Below are 26,925 nucleotides of genomic sequence, written 5' to 3' on the forward strand. Positions count from 1 at the left end.
GCCTCCATAAATTATCATCTTTTCAAATTTGCAATTATATTAATTTTAAGACAAAGAAAAATAAAAATAGGAATTGATAGTATATTTAATCAATTAAAATCCAGACATTTTAAAGTTTGAAGTGCCAGCTTAGTGAACAATGCCCCTTTGTAGTAAAATGCCCGTGTTATAAAATCCAGTGGTAATATAGTGAAAATAATCCTTGTTCAAGAGTAGCTGAACCCAGAAAACTTACTTTCAGTTTTCAAATGGGTATTTATATGATTTAGTATCTGTTGTGTACTAATGAACAGACCAATTTCCCATAAACTTCAGCTGAGCTTTTTGGCATGGTCAAACCAGAGGTTTGACTATATTTAATGAGAAAATACTAAAAGTGTATTTTAAATGGTCTGTGAAGTTACTTGATACAGTAATGATTGCAGAATGCCTTTGCTTTGTTGCAGTTACGGTATCAGAAGTGCTTAGTAGCCAGACCTCCTTCACAGAAAGTTCGGCCGCCCCCACCTCCTGCAGACTCGGTGACCAGAAGAGTTACAACTAATGTAAAAAGAGGAGTCTTGTCTCTCATTGACACTTTGAAACAGAAACGTCCGGTCACGGAGATGCCATAGCTGCAGAAGAGAGAAGATTCTCCTAACATTTGACTGAAGATAACAATAGCTACACTGAGGAAAATGAACGGACGATGTCTGACCTTCCATTTCAACTGCTGATGCTTTGTCTTCAGAGAGTTTACCCCTATTGAAACAATGTTAGACAAGCATGTTCTCTCGTTCTTGCCACCATCGTGTGATATGAAAAGAAGCATGAATAATTTTTTTGCTGTCAGTGAGTTACATCATGGGCAATGGAAGGTCTATTTGATTGTAAATACAGGAACATTACCTAAACTCACACAAAAAATGAGAATATGGCCACGTCCCTCCCAGTGAACTCTTGCTAAAGTCCTTGGAGTGAATGATGCCTGAGTTAAAAGTTTCACCTTCTTGAGCTGGATTTGTCAAAAACCAATCTTAACTCCTACAGCACTTTGCTCTGTTTTCAACACTGGAATAGGTACCAAGTATTAGCTACCACTGAATTACTGTAGATTAAATACCAAGTTTTATTTTTTACAGAACTACACGTTAGTTTTAAATTGTTTGTCAGCATTGGTCTAGCAACTACTTTAACATCTCCCTGACATGCTTTTGAATCATAGTGTCATTATGTTATCTTCTGGTTACACTTTATGGTCTTACAGAAGAATTGTTTAAAACCAAACCAATGATAAAAAATCCAGAAGTGTTTTCAGTAACTGAGTTGCAGGGTGATCCACTGAAGCTTTTCAGCTTTAAACATATAAATTCAACTGCTGGCTGTTAAATTTATTTTCCTCAGTCTATCATTAATTCATAAAAAATACTGTTTGTTTTTCACAGAGGGCTCAAACCAATCAGGAATAAGAAAAAAGTAGTGATTTTACAGTCTTAAAACTGTTATAGAGACTAAACTGTTCCATACTTTTTCTATACAAGTGTTTGATGAAATGTTCCATTCAACGTCTGGTTGCATAATTCCCCTTTCCCCTCAGAGTTTGTTGCTGAATACTTAGCATGCCAGAAGAAGAACAATTACATTTCTTATTATTTACAAAATTTCATTAGATTTATTTTACTTTTAATGCTCTTGTAACAAAATAAGAACAGAGTTGTTTTTTTTACCAGGATAGTGTTTCAGGTAGTACAATTGGATTTCAATGCTTTTGCTCCAAAGACTTCATCTAATTGATTTACACACCTGCAGACCCTCACAAATCAGCCCAGCATTGCTCTCAAAATTATATCTCAGGCTAATTTTGAAATGCAGTCATGCATCTTCACTCTCTCCCTTTGCCATCTTTTGTCTACACCTGCAGATTGGTACAAATTTTGGAAATGGAACATTAAATATGTTTAACTAGTGTTAATAGTATTTTGCCTCTATTTATAGGTAGGTTCCAAACTGTAACTGTCTCCCAAGTCTGCAAATCTTGTCACACTCCAATGATAAAGGAGCACTGGCAAAGTTGTTGTTACAATAACTCTTTTTTTATTTTACTATGCAAGAGACTGTTATAAACAAACTATTTTCTTTTTTATTTCCTTGGTTGAAGAAATTAATGACAACACCTGGCAAAGTAATTTTGGAACACAACAGGGAAAGAATGATGATTCAAGACATTTCTGCATTGAAAAATGCAGAAAAATCATTACTAAACTCTGTGTGATATATGAGCAAGTGTCAGGTGAAGGCTGGCTATGCAACTATTGTAATTAAATTTAGCTTTCTACAATACCCTCTGAAGAGCTGATCTTCTATGGATCTCAGATCTCTTCATGACCACAATTCTGCACCTCAGGCACTGAAGCAACTGTTTCCCCTCTCAAGGTTCACGCTCTTGCCACCTCCATTGCACCACCTGTATTGCCTGTACAGCTGGAGAAACTGCTTATGCTGAGTACACAGGGAAAGCTGGAGGGGAGGGGATGCAAACAAACCCACCTGCTTTAGCAGTACCAGTGATTTAACTGACCATGGAGCCAGATCACAAAGCATGGGGATGGCAGCTTGCATATAGCTTCTATAGTTCCCAATATTGATCCCAGTCACCTCTGTTAGAGCAGTACAAAACTCATTTCCTATCAGAGAATCACAGAACTGTTTGGTTTGGAAGAGACCTTAAGAGACCTTTGGAAGAGACCTAGTTCCAAACCCCTGTCAGGGGGGCACTTTTCACTAGATGAACTTGCCCATCCAACCTGGCTTTGAACATTTCCAGGGATGACTGCTCTCAAGCTGTGGTGGCTGACACTGTACCCTTAGGTAGGATTGTGAAGTTAAGGGATAGAAGTTTCCTTGTTCGTCATTGTGCTAGTGATTCACATTTTATTTTATTTTAAATTAAATACTTTGACAGTGTCTTTTTAAAGTTCCAGCTGACAATGCCATGATTTGGATTGGCAACTGTTGTGCAGCAGTGAATTAATTTTAAATGGTATAATTACATTTTGTCATTGCATCTGCACAGTGCTGATATTCCCCAAGAGAGATCCAGACTCTCTTAAACTAAACCAACACTTAGTGAACAGCAGTGTAAAGGTTCTACATCCGTGTTGTCAAGGCTATGAACATGTGGTTATCTTTCATTAGCAATGTCTGCAGCTGCAGGAAGGGCTGAGGAGAAGACAGAAAGGTATTTGAAAAGCTGTACATCACTCGCCAGTGTATGTTTTAAGAGGTTTATGTCTGTTAACAAAATGCTGTTGATTTCACAAATATTTAAGTCGTGTGCTTGACGATCTGGCTATATGTGGCCTTTTTGCTTCAGTAGAGCTCCTAATTCTCAAAAAAATTTAATATACACCTAGGTGTTTGCAGAATCAGAGCCTAATATTGCAAAGCCTATTACCTTTTGTTTAACAATATATTCAGACACTCTTTTTACCATGGCCAAAAAAGTGTGTATGGGATGTGTGTGTTTGAGCAACTGCAACTGTTCTAGTTGATGTTATAGCAACCCTTCAGTTATCTATGCATTTTTTATATCTAGTGATTCTGTAGGCCGGCAGCCGTGTTCACTATGCCTTGTATGTCTGATGCCATATTCTAACTTAACCTGTTAAATACAGCTTAAAATATTTTTATTTTATTTATTCTATTTTTACTGAAATATCCTGCATTATTATGTTGATGTATTGTCTTTACTGGATGTGCTCTTGTAACATTCTCCACTCTGTATACTATAGGTTGCCTAAAAAAAGGCAAGCTTTGTAATTATTTGTAGTCACATTTTTATTGAAGTCTGTAGAAGAATCATGTAAAGCAAAGCTAATTTCTTCATTTTTTTCAATGCAAGTATTAAGTTAAGAGGTAAGTATCACGTGTCAGTCAGTCATGTCATTAACACAATCCGTTGCAGAAGCAAGGAGATTTATATTCACAGTCAGTGACTAATAGATAAAGGCTTTTCTTTTGAAATCTGTAGTGCTGGCTGTAGGTTTTATTTAAGCCACTTACTGTTTCATTTAAAGGTGGGCAAGGAGGTGTGAGAGATACAAGGCTACGGGAGGCCACCTACAGGGTGTTTAACTGGGAATAACAAAAATAGCATGGAATGGTATAAAATCCATTCACAGTAAAATGAGGTTTAGTGATATACTTCCTGTGCAGTCACCTGTACCTATAGAAACAATATACCCTTTTGTTGCAGAGGAACAAAAATTATGGACTATCTAATAGCTTACACCAGTTCTCTGTCACAAAGAGTTTACATTTCCTAATTTTATCAAGCATTTCATGGATTATTTACCATGGGATCTAAAAAAATCATTTACTATGGGATCTTTTTTCCATGGGTGATCTGCATCATTCATGGAAAAAAACAACATTCTCATTTCAAGAGCCAGTATGGGCTCAGCATTTCAGCATTGAATGCATTACTCCTTTCTTGGGCACATTAATTAACACATTGCGACAACATGTGCTGTCCCGTCAGCCAATGCAGGTTTGATTTAATAGCAGTAAGAAAGAAGGAAACACAACATGGTTTATTACCAGAGCCCAATCTTACAGAAAAGTACCTGACTGACAACGAAAAGGACAGTTTTCCCTGCTGTTGACCACTTCTCCACATTTAAATGTAATCTGTTCTGAGAATAAATTTAGCTGCATAAAGTGATTGTCTCAACTGTTACTGCTCCATGAAACTGCAAAATTATTTTGTTCAAAATGGTGGTTGAGGGAAGGAAAAGACATACTGGTGGTTTAGAGGCAATAGCAGGACTACGACTTTTGTATCGATAAAGCTGAATCAACAGTTTCTAGTTGAAAATTACAAACAGACAACTGGATTACAGAAAAATAGTTACATAAGATACAGTTTTACTGTAAAAAGTCATTGAGTGTTATAGGCATCTACCTACAAGCCATCTGAAGTCAATCCCAGGTGTTGCTGCCACCATGTGATGTTCCATGCTTACAAAGTAAGTTGCTGACCTGCAGTTGAAATACTCACTCTCTGATATTCTTGGTCAGACATCAAGATTCTAACTGGTTTAACCTCCATGTAAAAAATGAAAATTCCTGAAAGCAAGATGAGGCCAATTGTGGGACATCAGGGCACATATTACATAAGTAGCCCAGAAATTCTGTTATTAGACACATATATGTTGTTTTACCAGTAATTTTAACTTTAATAATGAATGAAACAGATCTTGATCTTTAAAAAAAAAAAAATCGTTCTCTGACTCCAGAATCTCTTAAGTTTATTTTGAGCATTTCACAACCATACTGAGGAAAAAAACAATCTCCGTAGTGTCCATTCCTTCGGTCCAACATGTAGACTCTCTCCTCCTTCTAGATGGTTTTGAAATAAAATAAGAATTTCTCTTTTTTCTGGTTCTACACGTGAAATGTGTGTGGGTCTAAATCTATCCTTACAAGTTTGTTCAGAAACAAGAGTAGAGTTCATCATATTACTGGAATGGGTAAGGAGCATGGATTGCTCACAGGGATATGGAGAAGGTGAGGGATGTCTTTGTGTAGGACAGCTGGCTCAGATTAAAATGCTAAAAGAAATTTTCACTGATTCAGTGGAGCAAGGGTATTTATCCCTTGATGAACAAGAGCTAGCTGTCTACACTGCTGGTGTAATATCATTCACATCCTTTCAGAAACAGGTACAGCTGATCCAGTGACACTGACTGGGTGTGGGTGAAGAACAAATAGAGATGATGTAACATTTTCTCTGGATGGGTCTAAATCCAGACCCATATGTCAAATCAGTTAAGTTCCACACTATATAGATGCTCCTGGCAACACTCTTGCCAAGTATCTGAAATGGTTGCCTAGACGAAAATTTCTCTTCTGGGCCACAGCTACCTTCGCCTGTCTATATTGCTGTGCTGTCTCTACTTCATTTTTACAAATTCTAAATACAAATCAGATTATTGTTAAAAGTATCTCTGTGCCTCCCTTTGTCCTCTGCTCAGACTACAAGACAATTTTATATATTTTACAGTTATTTTATCTTTGCTAGCAAGGGGGAGCAGCTTAGAAATCCATGGCTGTTTCCAAAGACAGGCAACTACTCTGTCCAGTCATTATTCAGCTGACTGGCAGTAACATAAAAATAAGTTACTTTGAAAGTAGCATCTCTTTTCAACTAAGAACTGTTTAAGTTAAGGAATTGATGAAAAGCAGTTATGAACCATGACATAGTCAGATGTGACATTATGATGACAATTCAGTGTTTTTAGCATGAGAATATTTTATCTATTTTTCACTGTTAATATTTCAATGCACACTTGAGTAGAAACCAAGAGAGCATGCACTAGAAAGCCTATGCGTGGGCTTTCATGTTCTTGGCCAATTTTCTGTCCAAAAGTTCACATCTAGTTTTAGAAATAAAAGTGAGCTAACAGGCTTACTGTGCAAGGCTTATTTTCCATGCATGAGTCTTAAGTGGAAACTTATAAAATGGTATCTAGCACTTGTAAAGAAAAGACACTTTAAAAAATTCAGTCTCACTTTTAAAACATCAGTTTGAAACTGATTACTTGTACAGGTTTGAGATCATGGTGGGGGGTTGGGTGTATGATTTAACTTGTCACTTTAAAGTGTATAGCAAGAGGCTATAGTTTTTTGACCTCACTTCCCCCAACAGTCTATCACCCCATGGCAGCTGAGCTCCATTCACTTTAAAGTGTGATTACTGGACTAAAAGTTACTATCAAACGTGGATGTTTCTATATAAACAGCCCATAATATTTCTTTCCCACAGCCAGATTACCCTTGCATAAACCTATACTGTAATGTAAGAGTATTGATAAATATACAGGAATCTTTACCTTCTTTATAAAGGGAGGGCAAAGACTGAAGGTTCATACAGCCAAGCTGGCTTGACCATTTTTGACCAGGGGATGGAAATATCCAACCACTTGGACCCTGTGCTCCAGTCTGGCCATGAACACAACGGGAAGTTGGTACCCTGCATTTGTTTCCTTACGAACTTTCACGTGGTGTTCTCAAGGGAGGGAAAAGTGAATGTCCAGGGCTTCAGTACAACCTTGTTCTGTTCTGCACATGCCTTTCGAGCAGGTGTCCGTCTGACATCCGCCTTGCTCAGAGCTGACAGACGAGATGCGCACTTCGGCACTTTCGCTGGGGCTGTGTGCAAGTCAGCCTTCACAGATGTCTTCAGCTGAACATGACTGTCCGTTTGGGGCATATTCTTTTGCTGTATGTTACTGACTGCTTTAGGCACGGATGTGTTACTGACTGCTTTACTACTGGATATGTTACTGACTGCTTTACTACTGGATATGTTACTGACTGCTTTTGTGTGGGGCACATTCTTTTGTTGGGTGTTACTGGCTGCTTTTGTTCGCTGCACATTCTTCTGTGGTATGTTACTGGCTGTGTTTGTTCTCTGCACATTCTTCTGTGGTACGTTACTGGCTGCTTTTCTTCGCTGCACATTTTTCTGTGGTATGTTACTGGCTGCTTTTCTTCGCTGCACATTCTTCTGTGGTTTGTTACTGGCTGCTTTTCTTCGCTGCACCGTTTTCTTTGGTTTGTTACTGGCTGCTTTTTTCCGGCGCACACGCTTTTCTTGTATATTACTGGCTGATTTTGTGTGGGACACAAGTTTTTCTTGTATGTTACTGGCTGGTTTCTTCGGGCACACAGGCTTTTCTTGTATGTTACTGGCTGGTTTTTTCGGGCACAAAGGCTTTTCTTGTATGTTACTGGCTGGTTTTTTTGGGCGCTCAGACTTTTCTTGTATGTTGCTGGCTGGTTTTTTTGGGCGCTCAGGCTTTTCTTGTATGTTACTGGCTGGTTTTTTTGGGCGCTCAGGCTTTTCTTGTATGATGCTGACTGCTTTAGACGCAGAAACTTCAGCCTTAACTTTAGCTCCAGTTTGGTGGGTAAGGAGTTTTGCATCTTTTGGCTTACTATCACTAGCCTTACGTTTACGTCCTTTTCCTTTCTCCTTTTTCACCTCTTCTTTTGGTTCTTCAACAATGCCATCTATTACTCCACTTTCTGCAGCATAAGCCAAACTGTCTATTGCAGGCACTTTTTTAGAAGTAGCTTTCTGAAAATTTCACAGGAAACAACAATGAATCTAAGCCACAACACAGAGCTGCTCAGAATTTACTCCAAGAGAAAACCATGGCAGAATCTTGCAGAAGGACTTAAATCACATGTGATAAATGCTAACCCAAACTATTTATTCACAAAATTAAGAACTTGACTATATGTGTACTGGAGCATTTGCTCTTCAGAGATTTTCTTCTCTACCAACCCAAAGAGAGGAAACTCGATTCTGGGCTCTGTAATGTGTGTCTGACTTGTGGTTTAACCCAGCTGGTCGCCAAGCCCCACGCAGCTGCTTACTCACTCCCCCACCAGCAGGATCAGGGAAAGAAATGGAAGAGTAAAGCTTGGGAACTCCTCCATTAAGATAGACAGTGGTTGCTTGGGAAGACAAGTGTCATAACTGCAAATGTCCCCCCTTCCTCCTCCTTCCTCCCACTTGATACACTAAGCATAATGCCATGTGGTCTGGAATATCCCTTTGGTCAGTTGGGGTCACCTGTCTTTGCTGTGTCTCCTCCCAACCTCCCATGTGCCCCCAGTCCCCTCACCAGCATGGCCATATGAGAAGCAGAGAAGGCCTTGGCTCTGTGTAAGCCCTGCTCAGCAATAACAAAAACATCTCTGTGTTATCAACCCTGTGTTCAGCACAAATCCAAAACACAGGTCCTCACCAGCCTCTGTGAGGAAAATTAACTCTACCACAGCCAAAACCAGCACACTCCCACATTGACTTGCTCTGTAATGTGGCTGTAAGAACATACATATCCATCACGTGTGTATCAGAAATAGTTACTAAAATACAGGAATATCAGTAACATTAAATATGGATGATTTTCATAGTAATGAAAATTCTTGCTCATAATACATAAGTAAGGAACTCTCAGACTAGATTAACGAGGAACTGGGTCAACATCCAAGTACATAAAGAGAAAGAAAGGGGAAGAAACTATTTACAACTAAGCGAAGAAGAAAGTTTCTGAAAAACAGGAATTTCAGTTTAAATTGTAAGTACATGTCTTCTACCTTGCGGAAAATGTTTATTTCCTGAATCACCTAAAAATTTGCCATAGGAGCAATTGCTTCTTTGTATTAGAATCTGACCCCAACAATTACTCAAATTAACTACCTGCAACAAAGGTCCTTCTTTCTCTGGAGAGAGACAATATGGTAGAGAGATACTCATAGCATGATTAACTAAAACTCAGACCAAGTTAAAAATATTTCATATTGTGAAGAAAGAGTTAAATAATAGGTAACTTGAAAGGCTTGTTATATGTGATTTTCTTACCCTTTAAAAAATCTTCCCTTCAAACTTCCCCCAAGAAACAAGCTTCTTTCAAGCACTGTAATTGTAGTATGACAGAAAATGGTACAAACAACCAAGTAAGATCTCCTATCTTCAATTTGCAATGAAATTCTAATTAGTTCTCTCTCATATGCCTTCCTCTTTTGGTGGAAAAAATCCGTGCATTTCTCAGACATGAAAGGAAAATGTTGATGCTTAGACATGCAAACTAGCACTTTAAGGCCTTTCCTCAGGAATCATACGAAGACTTTTCCATTTACTCAGCAATAGGCCCCTGTCATTCAAGCCAGATTTGCATATGTCTTAGTTTGGGAAGGAAACATATTTGTACCTATTTTATTCAAATTATAATAGTGTCACCCATAGGGATTAAGATTTCGTCTGCTTGGATACTGGAAAATCTTGGTGACACATAACAAATACATTTATGAGACACCATTTATAATGAGTCTAATCAAGCTGTGTATTGCATTACAAAGCATGATAACAGCAATATATTTCCTCTAGATGTTGCTGGCACTGACTTGAATCAAGGGCCTGCTCTGATCATGAACAGCTCCAGAAGAACAGGCACACTTTGTAAAGCTGTGCTCAGCATAAAACTCCAGAAGTGGCACATTTCAACTACTCACCTGTCCTTTGGTCTTAAGACAACTAAAGAGCAGCCAGGAATTTTTTTTTAATGTTTCATTTCATTTATTCTTTTGTGGAAAACTGCAGTACTCATCTGCTGTGATTTTAAATGGTAATTTTTGTAGCTTACCTCTCTCTGTAGAACAGCTAGAAAACAACCACTGGAAATTTCTGATGGCTCCATTTTGAAAAATATTTCAGTGGAAGCCTTTGATTTGGAGCGAGTAGAAAAAACAGAAGGAATAAGCCTGTAAAAAAGAAATTAAAAACTAGAAATAATATTTAAGCATATAAAAGGAAATAAATACAGAGACATTAAAAGTAATTTTCAAACTATGTCTTTCAATCACATAGCTTCATCTTCATTTTAAAAAACTGCAATTCAAGAAAGGCATGAGAATTCATCTTTTTAGAATTACTTGGAGATTTTCCATTTTTTTCAATAATTCCCTTTTTTCCCCCAACTCTTAAGTATATTAATCACCAGATAATAAATATGTATTAAGACAATGAAAAACTATGTTCTTTCTCTGGTGTGCAATTACTGAGTTATCAAGTTGTCCATGAAGTTGGGGAATGATCTGAAAACACTAAGCAACTTGCAGAAATTGTAGAGGTGTTGACCTTGAGTCTTATTTGATTCAATAATATATCCTCATAATAAATAACATATCTATCTAAGCTAAAAATCTTAGGTTAGCAAAATTTGCTATTTGTAATAATCAAGTGCTGTTTCTCCAGTTTTGCAGTGCATCAGTGGGGAGCACAAAACAGGCCTCTTCTCCTGTTTACCTTGTATTCCAGGAATGCCTGGTAATAAAGCAGTCTCAAGGACTTGGCTCATAAGGCTAGCAAACTAGTACTAAGCTGTCTCAGTACAGAAAAGCACAATCAAAATGTCCTTTTGCAGTTATAATGCCCTCATCTTCACTGAGGACTGTAAGCTAGAATCCTACTCCTTAATGCTCCACTAACCCTCTTGCAACAGCTTTGTTCAAAGATGGTTACAGAGAAATGTATTCAATAGTTGAAAGCAATATCCTGATTTGGCTGGCTAGTTCATTTTTAGTGGGAAGTCTGCAAAACTGTTTGTTTCCAAGTTTTCACCATGATCTGGATTTCTTGCTGTATTCCTTGGAACTTGATGAAACAGGCTACACAGCTCAAATCCTCCTCGTATTTCTAAATAAAACTCTTATGTCTTATGACACAGATTTTTTTATTTTAGATCAGCTTATTCAATGCAAAAAAAAAAACAACCCAGTGATAATCCTTTATTGATGTATACAAATTAATGTTTACCAGGAATCCTTTCAATTATCCTGAAAAATGATGCAGAAATTAATTCAAATTTGATAGGCAAAAGAGAAATGCATGAGTGGTTTAAACTCCTCTCTATACACACCTGCTTGCCATGTGTACCCTTACTTTAGGTAAAGCCTTTGCTATAAACTGTCATATCCTGAAGGTAAGCTCAGCTTAGCCATGTTTGAAATCACCCTTAAAACTGCACAGCCCTAAAACCAGCTGTGTGACCCCAAACTCCAACACAGCCTTATTTTGTTCAGCACTACTTCAGTACTGAAGAGTACTGAATTCCAAAAAGATAAAATGTACATAAGCACAATTGTTGTAAGAGTTTCCTGAAAGCCCTCAATTTTCTTGAAAAAGGGAATTAATATTCAGTAGACCTGTGATGATCATACAAGATGTTTTATTATGACTTGTCTCTCAAAAACACTACTGTGAACATGGGGGCTAGGAACTCTGCAACAGCTTTTCATTTTATACTGCACCCCTTTAGTCATGATTAATTCTAAGGAAAGTGTAAAAGGAATTTTTCTAAGTTGAACATGCATCTTAAATGTCTTGAGCTTTCATCTTCAGCATTTTCACTCTGTGTATTTTATTTATGGTGTTCTATTACTGCTCTGTTCATGCTGGTTACCAGCAGCTTTATTGTAGCAAGGACTATGATGAAGCATACAAGATACTGCATGACAGTGAAGGAGAAACAATCTGAAATTTTCATTTATGAAGCTCAATCAATCTTCAGGCTCAGGTCTGAAAAGATCCTAAGGTAATTTTATTGTCCTTTTCTTACCATCTGAGGTTGACTTTTTGGAAGCATAAGTATGATTTGGTAGTTTGATAAGATTCAAGATGCTTCTGCAAAATAGTGAACAGATTTTGGTTTGGCTTTGCAGGGAGGGGAGGTGTTTTACTCAAGGGGGAATTTTTAATAAAATAGTTAAAGCTACAGGAACTTCTTTTTAATAAAAATTCTTCTACATTTTATGAATTTATATACTATTTTTGTTCAATTAATTTGGAGACCATTATGTTCCAAGGTCCCCCAACTTCTCCCCACAGAGTAATAGGTGCACAGAGGTCAAGACAGACTGCAGAAAATTTCAGATTCCAAAGGAAAACACAGTTTACAGCAAGAGTCCATAAATGTTTTTGGTCTTGCATAGCATCATTGGCAAGACATACCCTGATTTCATCCCACTTAGTGTAAAAAAAATCAAGCTGGCTGCTATTTTCAATCAGTGAATTTTGAGAAAGATGCACTTTGTTGGATTGTGTCTTACAAATAACATACAACTTTTTAACATTCTTTGGACTGGCCACAGATAACATTTACCATTTTAATAATGCAAAATTTAATTACAGTGAACGATACCTTGAGCCATAGTACCTTTCCCCTTGATAGCCAGGCTATTAACATAATCTAAGGTAATATAAAATCTAAAAATGTAGTATTACTTTTTGTGCTTCTTTTAATGCATCCTGAAATCGCCTATTATGTCTATGTGTGAGTGCCAGCAACTTGCATTTATCTACTGTGACTGAAAGGAAAATCAAGAAAGTACCCATCAGTCTTCTAACAATTCCTCTGTCTGACAGGGGTGGCAGCTAACAAGTTATAACTACTTCTGAAGTATACAGTATATGTACTTTTTTCATAAATATTTGTGTTTGCCATGACTGCACAGGATGATCTCTTACTGTAACCTGTCCTTCCCAGAAGTCATTCATCTGAATATAGTGATGAGCAATCCTACAGCAAGGATTCTTATTCTTCTACATTATTCTAACGATTTAAGATTTCTTTTTCCTTTGAAACTGATCATTCTACATCCGAAGCTGAGAGCATGCCAGCAAGTTACCTGACTTCTAGTCTCCATTTGATCTTAAACGAGTTTCATTCTCTGAACACTGATACAATAATAGCAATAGCACTATCTGAAGAATGTTGTTTCCAGCCAGTGATGGTTTCCTCCCATCTTAATTTCACATGAACAAAAATATTAGATCAAAAAGTCGACAGAATACTGCTAAGTACTCTCATAAACAGAAAGAATGGCATGACAGGCAGAAAAAGCTATTTTAATTTCATGCAGTCTAGGATAAGAATCATGCTATAATTTAAAGTCATACTTTATTGTTTCCATAGATAAAACTACTCATTTTTTACCTATATGGTTGTATTTTAGGTCCCTCCACTTGAAATTTCAGTGCTTTTTTCACTACTAGCTCATTTTCTTCTGGGTAAATTGAACAAGTGGAGTAAACAATAGCTTGTACTTTGTTAACTGCAAAACAAAACAGAACAAATTTTTTAGTCTTCAGATTATTCATACAAACAGTGGTTTGCTAAGGATTGAAAGCATCATAAAAATTATGTCACTTTTACCAGTAAAAATATCCTCCTTCACACATTAGTACACAATCTCTAGTGTTTTTAAATAATTAAAATATTTTCAAATATTTGCAGATTTCAGCACAAATTCAAAGCTGTCTGCAGTCTTTTCACAGAGCTACCAAAGGAGAGGGAAGAAAGTAGCAGCATGCAGATGGAGTCAGACTACATTTGCAGAATTTCCAAAGCAGAGTGTGACTAAGCCATAAGCCAGTTCTCTACACAATGCTGAAGACTATTGTATTAATGTCTGGCAGAAAGTAGGACACAGAAACACCTTCAGACTGGAGGAAATTATTTTTCAGGCAGTTTGACTACATGCTTATTGTTAATTAATAGACTAATCAGTGTATTTTTAACTATATAAAAATTGGTGATAGTACGATGGAATTGACAGTGCAAAGTCTTCCCAGATATTGGAAAACCAGCACACTTACATTTCAGTGCATGAATCAACGCGTTAAGATGCCTCTCAGCAAGAATACTGAGTTTATCCTCAGACACAAATCCATGGAAAAGGTCTTGTAGCAATCCTGCATCTGAAAGCAGAGAGTAGTAAATTTAGTCTTGCAACTTGTATTACTGTCTTAAAATTCAGTTGTTTGGAGAAGCAGACCTGGTTGTTACTGGTGCAGTGGGAAGGCAGGTTTTACAAATTAGAGTACCAAGGAGTGCTGATTCATTTGCTTTACTTCTTTACCTGTAATTACTGGTGCCTCTTACTTGCTTCTAGTTAATGAAAATTGTACAGTGAAAGGACTCATACAAACGGACAACAAAGGAATGTAATTGAATGGAAAATTATATACATGTTGGTATCTTGAAGCAAATTTTCTGCCTATATTTTACTCAAAAAATGCACACTCTGCTCTCCAGGATAACCCTCAAACTTACATACTATCAACTTAAAGCTGTCACAGAATTATGCATGTTAATATATGTTTTATACTAATTAAATAAGGAAGGGTTTTTTAACAAAATTATACAATTTACTCAAGCTCCTACACTGGCTAGACCACAATACTTGAACCTATTTCTACCAGAAAGCATGAGCTAGATACTGTATCAAAAGTTACCTCTATGTTCACTTAACATAAACTCCATTGGATTGCCAGCACCCAGTCCAGAGCATTGTGGTAGCAGCAAAATAACTTTTGCCTTTTGAAGTCTTGGGTCTGTTGGTTCAAGCTCAGAAAAGTCTTCAGGTAACAGCTGAATGTCTGCAAAACAGGAAAAACTCAAGTTACAGATTGCAAGCAAGCCTGCCTGAAGAGACTGTGGTGTTACACAGAATTCAACAGAGCTAGAGCCTGTCATACCTGGATCCTCCAAAGTATGGCCGATGGATTTCAAAGGGATGGAAGGGCTAGCTAGACCTGCATGTGCCACTGAAAAGACAGTTAATGGGGCTGCAGTCTTGCTGCATTCTGTCCTCCAAGTAAACTGCACAAGTGCATGTGTTTGGGATTAATACTCTCAAACAGCTGGAAGTCAGACTGAAAACAACAGCCAAAACACCAGATAAACAGACCCGAAAGTTCCCAGTTAACAGCTACACCAACTGCTACGCAGTAGCTACTTCTATGGAAAAATCCACCCTGACAGTTCATGAGCTTGAATCTATGATATGGTTAGACCGCAATTAACTTGACTGTAGCTGAAGAACTATCAGCTCACCTTGTGACAAACAAAAAGTTGTTACTGCCATCCCCAAGTCTCCAAAGAAGTGATCTCTGAATTCAGATAGAATTAGTGCATATTTACAAACACATGCATTACAATACTTCTTGCATACTGACTGTTTTAGCACCTACTTTCACATCCCATACGACTGAAACTGTTCCTCAGTTCTTCTTTTGCTGAAGATTTCACACCACAAACAAAAATTCTGGACATCCTGCGATTTGTCAGCGCTGACAAATGGGCAATGGTCAGATAGGAACCTATGTGAGCCACTATAACGTCACCACCTTCACCCAACAGCGCCCGTGCAGAGTGTACAGCAAGGCTGCGAGGCTTATCCTGCAAAACAATGACACAAAAATTAAGTATGACCAACTATTTAGGTTTCTGTGAATGCCAACCTTCCTTTTCAAATTCATCGTTTTCACAGAAAATGGGAAAGAAGGGAGGAAAAAAATTAATCAGGGATACATGCTAATCCAGAATTAAATAAATAAATAAACCAATCAAGCAGTCACTCAATAAATTCAAATAACTTAATTCTAAATAATACATTAAAAATCATAATATCTATAAATGAATAAAAAGTACATATCATCCCCATAAGAAGGAACTCCTACCAACAGCCTGTTCCAGAAAAGACAAACATAGGCCACAATTCTGACAGAATTCATCCTCAGAGGCAGCTTAACAGAGAAATGCAAAACTATTGACATAGCTCTTGATAATTACAGGAGAAAAGATGCCCTTGTAAGTCAAAGATCATGATCTTGCTGAAATTTGAACAGAAAGGCAAATTGGAATGCAGAAAACACAGGGACTGCTGCACAAGAGAAAATGCTCTTGTACCTCTGGTACCACTGGAGAAAACTTTATCAAATTACTTAAAAAGGCAATGAGTGAAGATGCTGACCACAGATACCAGGTCTTGCACCATATCTGACAAACTGACGATAAATGGAAAGGGGGGGGAGGGGGCAGTTAGTGCTAAGCCTTTAAGTTCACATCATTTTCTGTGTACATCCAGCATTCAAGCACCACCCTACCCCACCCACAGAGATGGAGGTTTTGATGCTTTTATTTACTCATTTTGAATACTTTTGAATAGTAATACTCAGAATTTGTTCCCATTACCTATGGGGCTCTCATGCACAGTTCCTTTCTGTAAGTATCCTATTAAAATCTACATACTGAAATGGAATATTGAATACTGAATCCCTTTTTAAGTTGGGCAATAAATTTTGAGGCAAAAGTTTTCAGACAATGCTAAGCTTCTAGTGAAAATGCTGGCTGAAATGTTTCTGCTAGGCACTCAAGAATTATCAGACAGTTCAGATAATTCATGGTTGTGTTGTTGCATGGTTACTACAAACCACCACTCTACAACAGAAATTTCCCACCTAACTTGACTGGGGAGTCTAATGATGGCAACTCAGGAAAACGACCAGTGAGGGTTATGGAGATCTGTGAATCATACTGCACAAAATACAAAGAAGTTTGATCATCCCATCACAAACATGCATTTGAAGAGGAAGAAATATTACAACGGTATACCACAATCAACTAATTGGGGGAAAGCATATGGAATTATATCAAAATTTTTCTCACATTTTCAGAAGTGAGACTGCCTCTTTTGACCACCTCTTATATTTAGTTCAACAGCTATAAGATTAAATTTAAAACATTCTGCTAACTTAATTGTAGCTATCAATTATAAGCATTGACATTTGCATGCTAAATTTAGCAGGTGGATCAGTTAGTAACCTTCTAATTATTAAAAATGTCCAAACCCTTATGACAGTTTATTGCTGCCTAACTCGTTTAATAGAATAGTCACACAATACACGACCTCTTTCTAATGCAAAGCAATTACTTCAATTTACAGATCATCTGACTCAAGGCTGAACATTTACTCACCTGCAGTATGAGTTTGCAATCTGCAAAAAGATCCAAATTAAGCAGTTCTTCTTTAAGAGAGGAAGGAAAAACCAATACGTCATGGCAATGCTGGTCCACAGCATATGTATAATGGTCAAAGTCTGACACAGATTTAACATTCGTGAGCCCCTTCATCTCCAAATCTCTCATAGCATCTTCAAGGCTGTTAACAAACAACTCTGACCATTAAATATACAGGAGTTACTTAAGCAACACAGTTCACACTGGTTACATGATTTTTTTACTTCTGTTTGTGTGTACACATATGCATACATACATAGGTATAAAATGCCATACTGTCTAATGCAGGAGGGAAACTTACTCTGCATTAGGCATGTATGTTCTCGTTTGAAACAATTAAGTTAATAAGTCTGATAAAATAAATTAAAAAAGAGTTATGTGTCTCCAGAGGATGATTCAAAGCATCAAAGCAGAAATATCCATGTGCTCAGGAGACACTGGAGTAAATTTACTGCTGGAATGCTTTAGTTCTTTCAACTGCTGTCAATTTAGCCCAACTCACCAATAATTTTAATGGCTGACAACTGAAAGAATCCTTGTGTAAATGTAATGAAGGCATAACTACTAAGATTTAAAGGTATATATAGCAAGACTTGTTTGTCGAAATGCTATTTCAGACAGCACCATAAGTTTATACAGTACATTAAACATGGGATGAATGCAGCAGCTTTTATTTCAGTCTTATTTAAGGGTTCCAAAGTCACAACCAAAGTAAGACACATTATCTTGAAGAGCCTATAAACTAAGCACTGAACATTGATCCAAGACAAGAGTAGTAAAACAAAATGCTTGAAAACATTATAAAATTAATTACCTGTCTAACAAAACAAATAATAGGATAATCTGGTATGGTTCATGTATCAGTTAGTACAACCAGGAACACCAGTGCTACATATTTAGTAGCCTAGAGAATATAAAGATTTCAAAAAATGTATTTTAATTTCAAGTTTAAACCATCCTTACAGAATAAACACCAGGTTTAAGTACTGTGTCTTAACACTCTGTGCCAAGATTATGGTTTACACTAATACACCCACTTTTAAAGACATTTTCTCTTATTTTTTGTCACCAAGTTAACTCACCCATATTTTTTTCTAACTTTAGTTCCTCATTTATCCAGTGAAAGATCCACACAAGCAACAGAATAGTAAGAACTGTTTCAAAACCTGTTTACAGTGTATAAATACCACTACTGCAATATATAAAAACTACAAAAAAAAAATCCACAATGGCACTGGACTAAGAATTTCCTGCAAGAATTGGAAATTACTGGTAATAACATAACCTGGAAATTCTAAAACAAGTATGTATCAAACGATATCACTTCATATGCAAAAACATCAACATCAGATGATATTGATTTAAAGACCTTACCTGATTTTAAATGTGTTTATCCAAACATAGACAGGTAAAGCAGAAGCCTTTTGTTCCTGCTTCCATAAGGTTTTTGGTACAAAGTATTCAACTGAAAGAGCATCATGTTTGATGCGGAGTCGTGCTAGTGCAGCTGCCAGTTTGGTCCTAAGACTATAAAAACATAGTCACAAATGTAATAAGTTTTATACATTTTTTCATCAGCTATTAGCATGCAACATTTCTGTTACAGTATCATCTTGCTCAGAAACCAAATCCAAAAGGCACACCTCATTCTGCAAGCTGCAACAGAAAATACAGTTATTGAACATGGTCCACACCAGACAACAGCAGAAGCAAGGTAGCAGTCAATAGCTAAGACTATTTTATTTAAATGTAGGTGGGACTGGAATTATGACAGGTGACTCTCAAATATATCCATTTTCTCAGATAGCTAAAAAAAAACCCAGTATGTTTTGGAACTGCAATGTGTGGAATACAACCATGAGATTCATTTGCATGTTTGAAAATGTGAATACATATATGTGCAAAATGAGCATTTGATGAAAACTGACGTCTAAACATGTACAGAAACAATACAATTATGATGGCAACCAGGAGTCACTTTTATTATTATTATGAAAACGTCAGAGAAAATATTCCCAATATTTTCTTCCCACAAGTTTCATGCATATTCTTGACACATGATAATTCATAAATAAAAATAGCTGGTGAACTTCAGGTATATTACTTACTGCCCTCCAGAAAAACCTTGCACTTGAGAGATTCATGAACTTTTGGGCCATTCTAAATCCAGCAGCAACAAAATTTTGTCTAATAAATGCCTTTTGAGTTCATCAACTGACTGATAGAAGAAGTGATAAATATTAAAATGTTTCTTTTCTGTATCCTGGTTTTGTGTTCTAATTAATTTATATAATAGATCTTTAACAAAGTTCCATAGTAGAACTAATGCTAAATAGATGGATGTTATTCCATTCCATGACCTCTTGATTCTATTACACTTGTATTTATGAACATTTACTGAATATTTCATTTCTTTCCTAGAATTTTATGAAAAAAATTCAACAATGCCAAAATAAGATACCAGCAAAATAATCCACAATATAAGGATGGTTTCTTATCTGTATTTTTCATAACTATATAAATATGATTTTTTGCATCTAAAGTAGGCTCTCATTAAAAAAAAAGCCCACAAAATTTTAAGATTAAAGATGTTTAATAATTACTTTTAAAAGACACTGTTTATGCAAATCTTCATTTTTGCTAATACGTATCAACAAAAAAATAGCTCTTTGCACATATACCTGTATAAATAATGTTCTATTTCCTGAACATCTGTTACAACTTCCTCTTCACCAAAAATCTTTCGTTTTTGAAACTTTCGGTCTTGTAAGTCATAAAGCATCACAACAAGCAAGCTGGTTAACTCATCTGGCTGCAAGAGAAAAGCAACTGGATAGAAAAAGTGACCCAAAGCACGCCTTACTTCTGCAAAAAGATTCATATCAAACAACAGTCTTTCATGTAAAAGGCATTAAAAACTCTTAATGCTTACTTGTATGAATATGAAAGTAATTCCTTGTGGAGAGTTAATAAAACACTGAAGATTTTTTAAAAACTCAAATACACAACTTATATGTTATTTAAATTATCAAAATTTAAAATATTCTCCATGCACACAGACATAATACTGTATCTCAACAACTTCTAATGTTAACAGAATTGAAACTTTGAAATTATTTTCTCTTCATAAAGTAGTTTGTTAAATAGCTAAGCTAAAAAAAACTTCTTGTCTATCAATTCCTCTCTTGTGGGATTCTTCCATATGTAGCAACTGACACAGTCAGTTATAACTCTTCTGCTTTGGGGATATATGTAAAATCTCCTTTCTCAGTATTAAATGTTTAAATCAGGGAGCATCTTCTGCTTAAGGGCAATAATTACTGTACTTAAGTTACTACTGTCTACCTCTTTACATGAAATTCCTACAGTTATTAAGCCTTCTAAAATTTTCACCCTCTCACAAACATGACCAAAATTAGTTAGAAAACTCAAGTTATTAGGGAAATACCACAAAACACAAAATGTTAGCACCTAAGTCTTACCTCCTTACAAAATCAAGGCAAAGATAAATGTGTTAGATCATTTGCCTGCTCACATCAACCTCCACAAACAGTATCAGTTCAAGTTCATCTTGCAATTTTCAAAGGCATCAAAGACAAAAGGACGGCAGAATATTTTGCCAGGTCTAGAATTCCTTTTCATGTCATAGCAGGAAAGCATGATTAGAGAGTAAACTGGACCAGTTTTTGCCAGTACAATATTTGTATACAGTACCATTTGCCCAGGAAATGAAACATGGGGTCAATGCAATTTTTTGTCTGATGGAGTTCACTTCATGTTTTTCAACTCCCAGGGACAGGATGGGAAACATTTTTCCCTGCTCACAAGGAAACACAGCTGGGAAGGAAAGCACCTGGAAATGGACAATTTCACTGAGCAAGTACTACGCTGAAGTTAAGTTTATGGCTCACTCTCCCAGCTTCTTTCTTTGAAGATTTTGATTCCCAGCAGCAAGGTTCAACAAAATCTCACAAGATACTTTGGAGACAGATGCTTTAGACAACTATGTAAAAAGGTCAGCAATATTTCAGTCTAAGGCTGTCATGTAGTTCAACAAATGTTGTTTTGGAGAATGTTGTAGAATCCTCAGAAAAGATACTAATTACATCAACACAGAAAAGAAAAATTCCTCACAAAAATGTTCACTTACTATTGCATAGCATGGGTAAGTACCACTATCTAACAGTATTTCTTCAAGAAGATCTTGATCTGAAAAAACCAGAATAAGTTGACAAGTTATGCCACGATCTACAAGATCTTGTGGAAGTAAATCTTGTAAGTCACTAAGTTGTAATTTAAAGCATCATGAAAACTGAGGGCAAATTCAATCCCCAACAATAGCAACACTATATAATTCCTTCACATGAAAAAGTATGGGGTTTAAATGTTTGATTTCACAAATGCTAGTAACATTTAGCTATATTTAAATATTTGAGCAATGTGAGTAGTCTAGTAAATGTAAATATTCATCCATAATTAGGATCCAAAAAGAACCACTGAGATGAGCTCAGTCGATCAGAGCAGGGTGCCAATAACACCAAGGTTGTGGGTTCAATCCCCTTATGGGCCATTCAGTTAAGACTTGGACTTGATGATCCTTGTAGATGCCTTCCAATTCAGAATATTCTGTGAATCTGTGATTCTGTAATAACTTGCTGTTTAACAAAAATTTCCCCTGATCTCTGCTGTCAGGCAGCCACTGAACATTTTGGTTTTCCACGTTTTCTCTGCTGCATCATTGCTGTTGGCAACTCTTGGGAAAGTTTTGTACTTACATTTTAGACCACTGAAAGCCAGTTCATAAGACAGACGCCTGGAATGCTCATCTTTAAAAGCCATCATGGGAGATTCTGAGATGTTGCCATACTGCACCCGCATTCTTTCCTTACTCTTTTCAATATGAATGCCTTGAAAAATCTTAGCTGCATTTAGGTATATGGAGTCAGGATAGCCATTCTTCTCAATCTGAGTCACTGTTCTTTTTTTAACAGATCCCTTTTCATCTGAAATTTTCGTTTCACTCGAGTCTGAAGTACCATTTATAACATTTTTATGTGAAGACACTAAATTACTTCCACAATCTGGCATTTTTCCAGCTGCTGACTGTGTAAGTGCAAGTCACAATCCTGCAGCCTCTGCAAAAAACAAAGTTTGTATTGAGTCATGAAATTTTCTTTCACTAGAATACACTTTTCCCTTCCTTTTAGCGTTTTCAATAGAATTTATTTTCTTTCTCAGGCTCTTGCAAATACGTATATATGTGTATCAGCTATACTTCTATATACCTATCATCTTACACATAATAGAGAAGTATTTATAAGGGTTTTCTTACTTTTATTTGTTTTCACCTATGCACCTGCAGAGATTGGTTTCTTGTTTCAAAGAGGCCAGCACTTTACAATCACTGGTCCTTTACAGACTATACACAGAGATCTGATTCTCTGTGTCTAATAAGAAACATTATTGCAGACAGAATAGTAACTATCTCTAGGAATTCTCATTTAATAAAAAAGACACCAAAATTTCAAAGCAGGCATCATGTCTTCCAAAGAAGAACCATCTTGAAAAGAGTTGCAGTGAATTCCAAATGTTTGTCCACTAAACTGCTCCTAAAAGTGGAGAACAGAGATCACCTAAGTGTTCATATATTTTATGTATTACCTAAACAGCACAATTTTAAATGCAGGAAATCCATTCTGAGAGTCTCTCAAGGTGTTCTGCAACTCTCCATAAGCCCTTGTGCATTTCTTAAATTTTCTCCACATCTTATATAAACAGTAAAATAAAAAATACCTTCCCCAGAGGTGGAATAAGGCTTCAAGGAAATTAAAAACCCCCAGTGTTAGTTGAATGCAAAAACAGGCTAAAGTTCCTCATAAAACGTACCTAAAGTATTGGATTTACCCTACTTGCTCTGGTTGTTATAACATGCATTTATGATAATGCCTGGAGATAAAGAAGTCAGATTTAATGCTCAGAAGTGGGTTAAGCCAGAACAAATTTAAACATAGAATAAAGATTTAAAAAAAAAATCAAACTAGTCTTCCTGCCTGGGGAAGAATAACACAAGAGAATGATGAGGAATTTAGCAGCCCTAACACAAAAAACTAGGTATGGATCCACTGCTGACAAAGATCTCTGGATATTTGAGGATTAACAGCACAAAACAGCAGATTGGGGTGGGGAAGGGGTTGGGTTGCCAGTCTAAAACTCAGAAAAAGAAGGTTTTACTCTGATCAAATGGAAAGGATCTTCTTTTTTGTGACGTAATTTAGTTCAGTACAACAATTCTCAAGCTTTTTCCCTGCACTCCCCAACATACCTAAGGATAAAATACATACCTCTTCTCCCCAGTTCAGACACACTTGCTCGGCATCCCCTTTTCCTCTCTCCTTTCCTGCCCCCCCATCACAAAAATCCATAGTGGCAGTGGAGGATGGCAGCACACAGGGTCGGAGGGGCAGGGGGGAACACAAGCTACTGCTTCTCCAGCAGACAGCCAATTGCCCCATGCTGAGCCAGCATTCCCCCATTCAAACTCCCTTCCCCAAACATGGGTGACACTCAGCCCATCTCTCCCCTCTCCAAGACCAGCACAAGTCAGTGTCTGACCAGCCCAGCATGCTCCAGACAATGGACCAGTGTTGCTTCCTGAATTCTGGCAACTCATCTGGAGGAGGCCACATCTCTTTCTCCTTCCCCAGGATTTGCTCTACAAAACTGAGAACTGCTCATCCTGTAGAAGCAACTTTTACTGTTCTACTGTTCCTTTACAGACGCCTCAGGCCTCAGACAAACAGTTTCTTCTGGTGGGAGTTAAGCTTCAACATCCCTACTGACAGGTGCAGCAGTGATGGATCCATGGAGCAAACATAAATTTATTTTATGTTATTGAAACAGAACAAGCATATTGAAACAGAATAAGCAGTGCTATCAAAAGAAAGCACTATTCTTCAGTAGAATAAAGTACATGATCACCTAAACCAAACTGAAACTCTTGTGCCTAGAAAGGAGAAAAACTGTAAATGCTTTCATGACCTTTTACACTAACTTGACCAGCAAAAGTATATATGATTTCACAGAAACCTGAATACCATCCCAAGGACCTGAAACTCAAACCTCTTCTCCAGATGAATGGAAATATTCCATTTTAGAACATGCAGCAAGTGAACTATGTCTGTGGTGTAAGGACTTTGAAGATTGGTAGAGCTCCCAGTTACTCTTTGTGATTTCTTTGCCAAAGCCATTTTTGCTGAGCCACAAGACACACTGCTATTAGGAGGATTTGATGAATATACCTTCCCAAAAGACATCATCCTAATAAAGATGAGACACCAGTGTTCTGCCCTGCACAGGCACATTGCACATTTGCAACACTGTAAATCACAGTCTGAACACTGTGCCAAGCAAAGGACTAATTTGCTGGATTAATACAAAGCTCAGCTGGGAAGAAGAGCTTCCCAGACAAGAGATAAAAGATCCTCCCTTGGTTTGTGGATCTCAAGCAGATTACTCAGTTGATGAACAAGAAAAAAACACTCAAGGTCCCAAGGAAGGGGACCTTCTCATCATTCTCCTCAAACAGAATGGCCTTCAAAGTTCAGATTGGACTACACCGCTTTACAGCCAGGCAGTGTAGGAGGCTTGAAGACATTTACATTTTTTCCCACCTTTGTTTTTTCAAAGACTGAGGGGAGCTCTCAGCTGTTGTGGTAGGTTCTGTATTTGAAGTGTTCAACACATCTAAGACTAAACCCGCAAGAAATCCACTGGAAGGGCACCTGAAGAGAACTTGGGTGAGAGAGAACAAAGACTTTATTCTCATGCTCTGGGGAAGCTCTTGAACAAGACATTTCAGTTAACCTTTTTCTCACTCCCTAAACTATTTGGAGAAAAGTAACACATCAGGTATACGTCATGTACCTTCACAGGATGCCCACCAAAAACAACTGTCTTAAGACTGGAAGGTTTAAGTCTGCAGGAAAGCTTTAATCATTGCTTCCCAATACTATACCCTTTTAGCCAGTATGCTTGCCAATGGCACTGAAGAAAAAAATTATTTACTTAAATGTTCCTAGTTTTAAGTGAAATTGTCCATAGACTGTATGGTTCTGCAATTATGAACAGCACTAGACAAATACAGTATTTATAGCACACAATATAGATCCGCATGAATAAGATATAAACAGTGTGTTTCTACTTTACACATAACTTCATTTAACGTGGAACTTTACTACTGTATCATAAACACTCAGCTTGAAGGATGTCTCCAGCTTTGACTTAACAAATTCAAGCAGACAGAATTAAGACATTTATTCACTGCACAGCATAGCAAGTGATTTACACACACTCCCCTAGAAGTCACTACTTCCTTTGTCTACATGGCAATACATGTATTTTCCCCATTTCTTCAGTTATCACCTTTCCCAGTAGCCTCTACAAATCAGGAAAAGAGATAAACGATCACCCCCACAGCACTTGTGTTGTATCAGGTACAGCAGGCAGCCTTACAGCCTTTACCACCCAGTACCAATTCACATTGAGTCCATGAGAAGTGGGTATGTGAGCATCATCGTGGCTCCTCACACACCAACAAACATTAAATCCTTGACAGCCGTAAATACATGGTAGTTTTAGTCTCACTGACTCTGTAGGTACACATGACAGCATCTGCTTCCTCGCATCAATGCAACTGTGCAACTGTCTTGTCAGTGACTGTCCTGGTCAGGACAGTCTTTGCTGTCCCCAGCTCCAGCCAGCCAAGCCGGAGGGCAGCAAAGACTGGTCAGAGTCAGGAAAATATGTCAGCCACGAAACCATTCCCCTACTCCGCTTTATTTATGAGAAACAGCTGAAGTCCACTCACAGGACAGGCATACAGGAGGAAAAGAGAGAAAAGGAAACAAACAAAAAGAAAAAGCTGCTTCTTTGCATAAACAGGCAAAGCGTTCGTTCCTTGTAACAGTGCACCGAAAGGCCCTGAAACAGAAACCCGCCCCTGCCCTTGGCCTGGCCAGGGCCGCGGGGCTCGTACCTGGCCGGGCTGCTGCGGCTCCCTCGGGGCACTGCGGGCGGGGCTGCGGGCACCACCGCCGGGCCCGTGCCGGGCAGGGCCGGCCCCATGCCGGGCAGGGAAGCGGGGCCCCGGCCCGGCCCGCCGGCCGCACCGCCCAGCCCCGCCGCGGCCCACACGCACCTGCGGCGCCGCCACCCGCCGTGCTCGGGGGCTCGCCCGCTCAGCCCCGCCAGCCCAGCCGGGCGCGGGCGCAGGCCGCGGGGCACCGGGCCGAGCGGGGCCTGGCAGCCGGGCTCCGTCCCCCGGGCTCCCTCCCCCGGGCTCCATCCCCCGGGCCCGGCCGAGCCCCTCCCGCCCCGTGGGCATCCTCCGGGATTCACAGGACGCCCTGGCCACGGCACGCACCGGGGCCGTGGCACAGGAGTGCTGCCAAGAGGTTTTCCTGAACTGACCTCTAAGAAAAGCCCTGTCGCGGGAGCGAGAGCTCCTCCCACG

General features: G+C 38.1%; 2 protein-coding genes across 11 annotated transcripts in view; one reads left to right on the plus strand and one right to left on the minus strand.

The window, feature by feature from the left end:
• The window catches only part of APBB2 (amyloid beta precursor protein binding family B member 2), a 171,170-nt gene extending 165,741 nt beyond the window's left edge, over positions 1–5,429 (plus strand). For all 10 annotated transcript variants that reach the window (XM_085059094.1, XM_085059097.1, XM_085059095.1 and 7 more), the window contains one exon: positions 447–5,429. In XM_085059094.1, coding sequence (XP_084915220.1) covers positions 447–614 — 168 coding nt within the window. In that variant the 3' untranslated portion in view covers positions 615–5,429. The remainder of the gene's footprint in view (positions 1–446) is intronic.
• On the minus strand, positions 547–26,750 carry NSUN7 (NOP2/Sun RNA methyltransferase family member 7). The gene is made up of 12 exons (XM_085059088.1): positions 26,449–26,750; positions 22,190–22,549; positions 21,565–21,623; positions 20,096–20,226; positions 18,789–18,941; positions 17,373–17,556; positions 15,587–15,794; positions 14,849–14,992; positions 14,210–14,311; positions 13,548–13,665; positions 10,197–10,314; positions 547–8,122 (listed from the first exon to the last, which is right to left on the minus strand). The coding sequence occupies exons 2-12, from the start codon at positions 22,500–22,502 to the stop codon at positions 7,037–7,039; spliced, it is 2,616 nt and encodes an 871-aa protein (XP_084915214.1). The 5' UTR covers positions 22,503–22,549; positions 26,449–26,750; the 3' UTR covers positions 547–7,036.
• Between the last annotated feature and the right edge of the window lie 175 nt (positions 26,751–26,925).

Source organism: Lichenostomus cassidix, chromosome 4 (genome assembly GCF_008360975.1).
Source record: "Lichenostomus cassidix isolate B80296 chromosome 4, HeHo_3.0, whole genome shotgun sequence".
Classification (NCBI taxonomy): Eukaryota; Metazoa; Chordata; class Aves; order Passeriformes; family Meliphagidae; genus Lichenostomus; species Lichenostomus cassidix.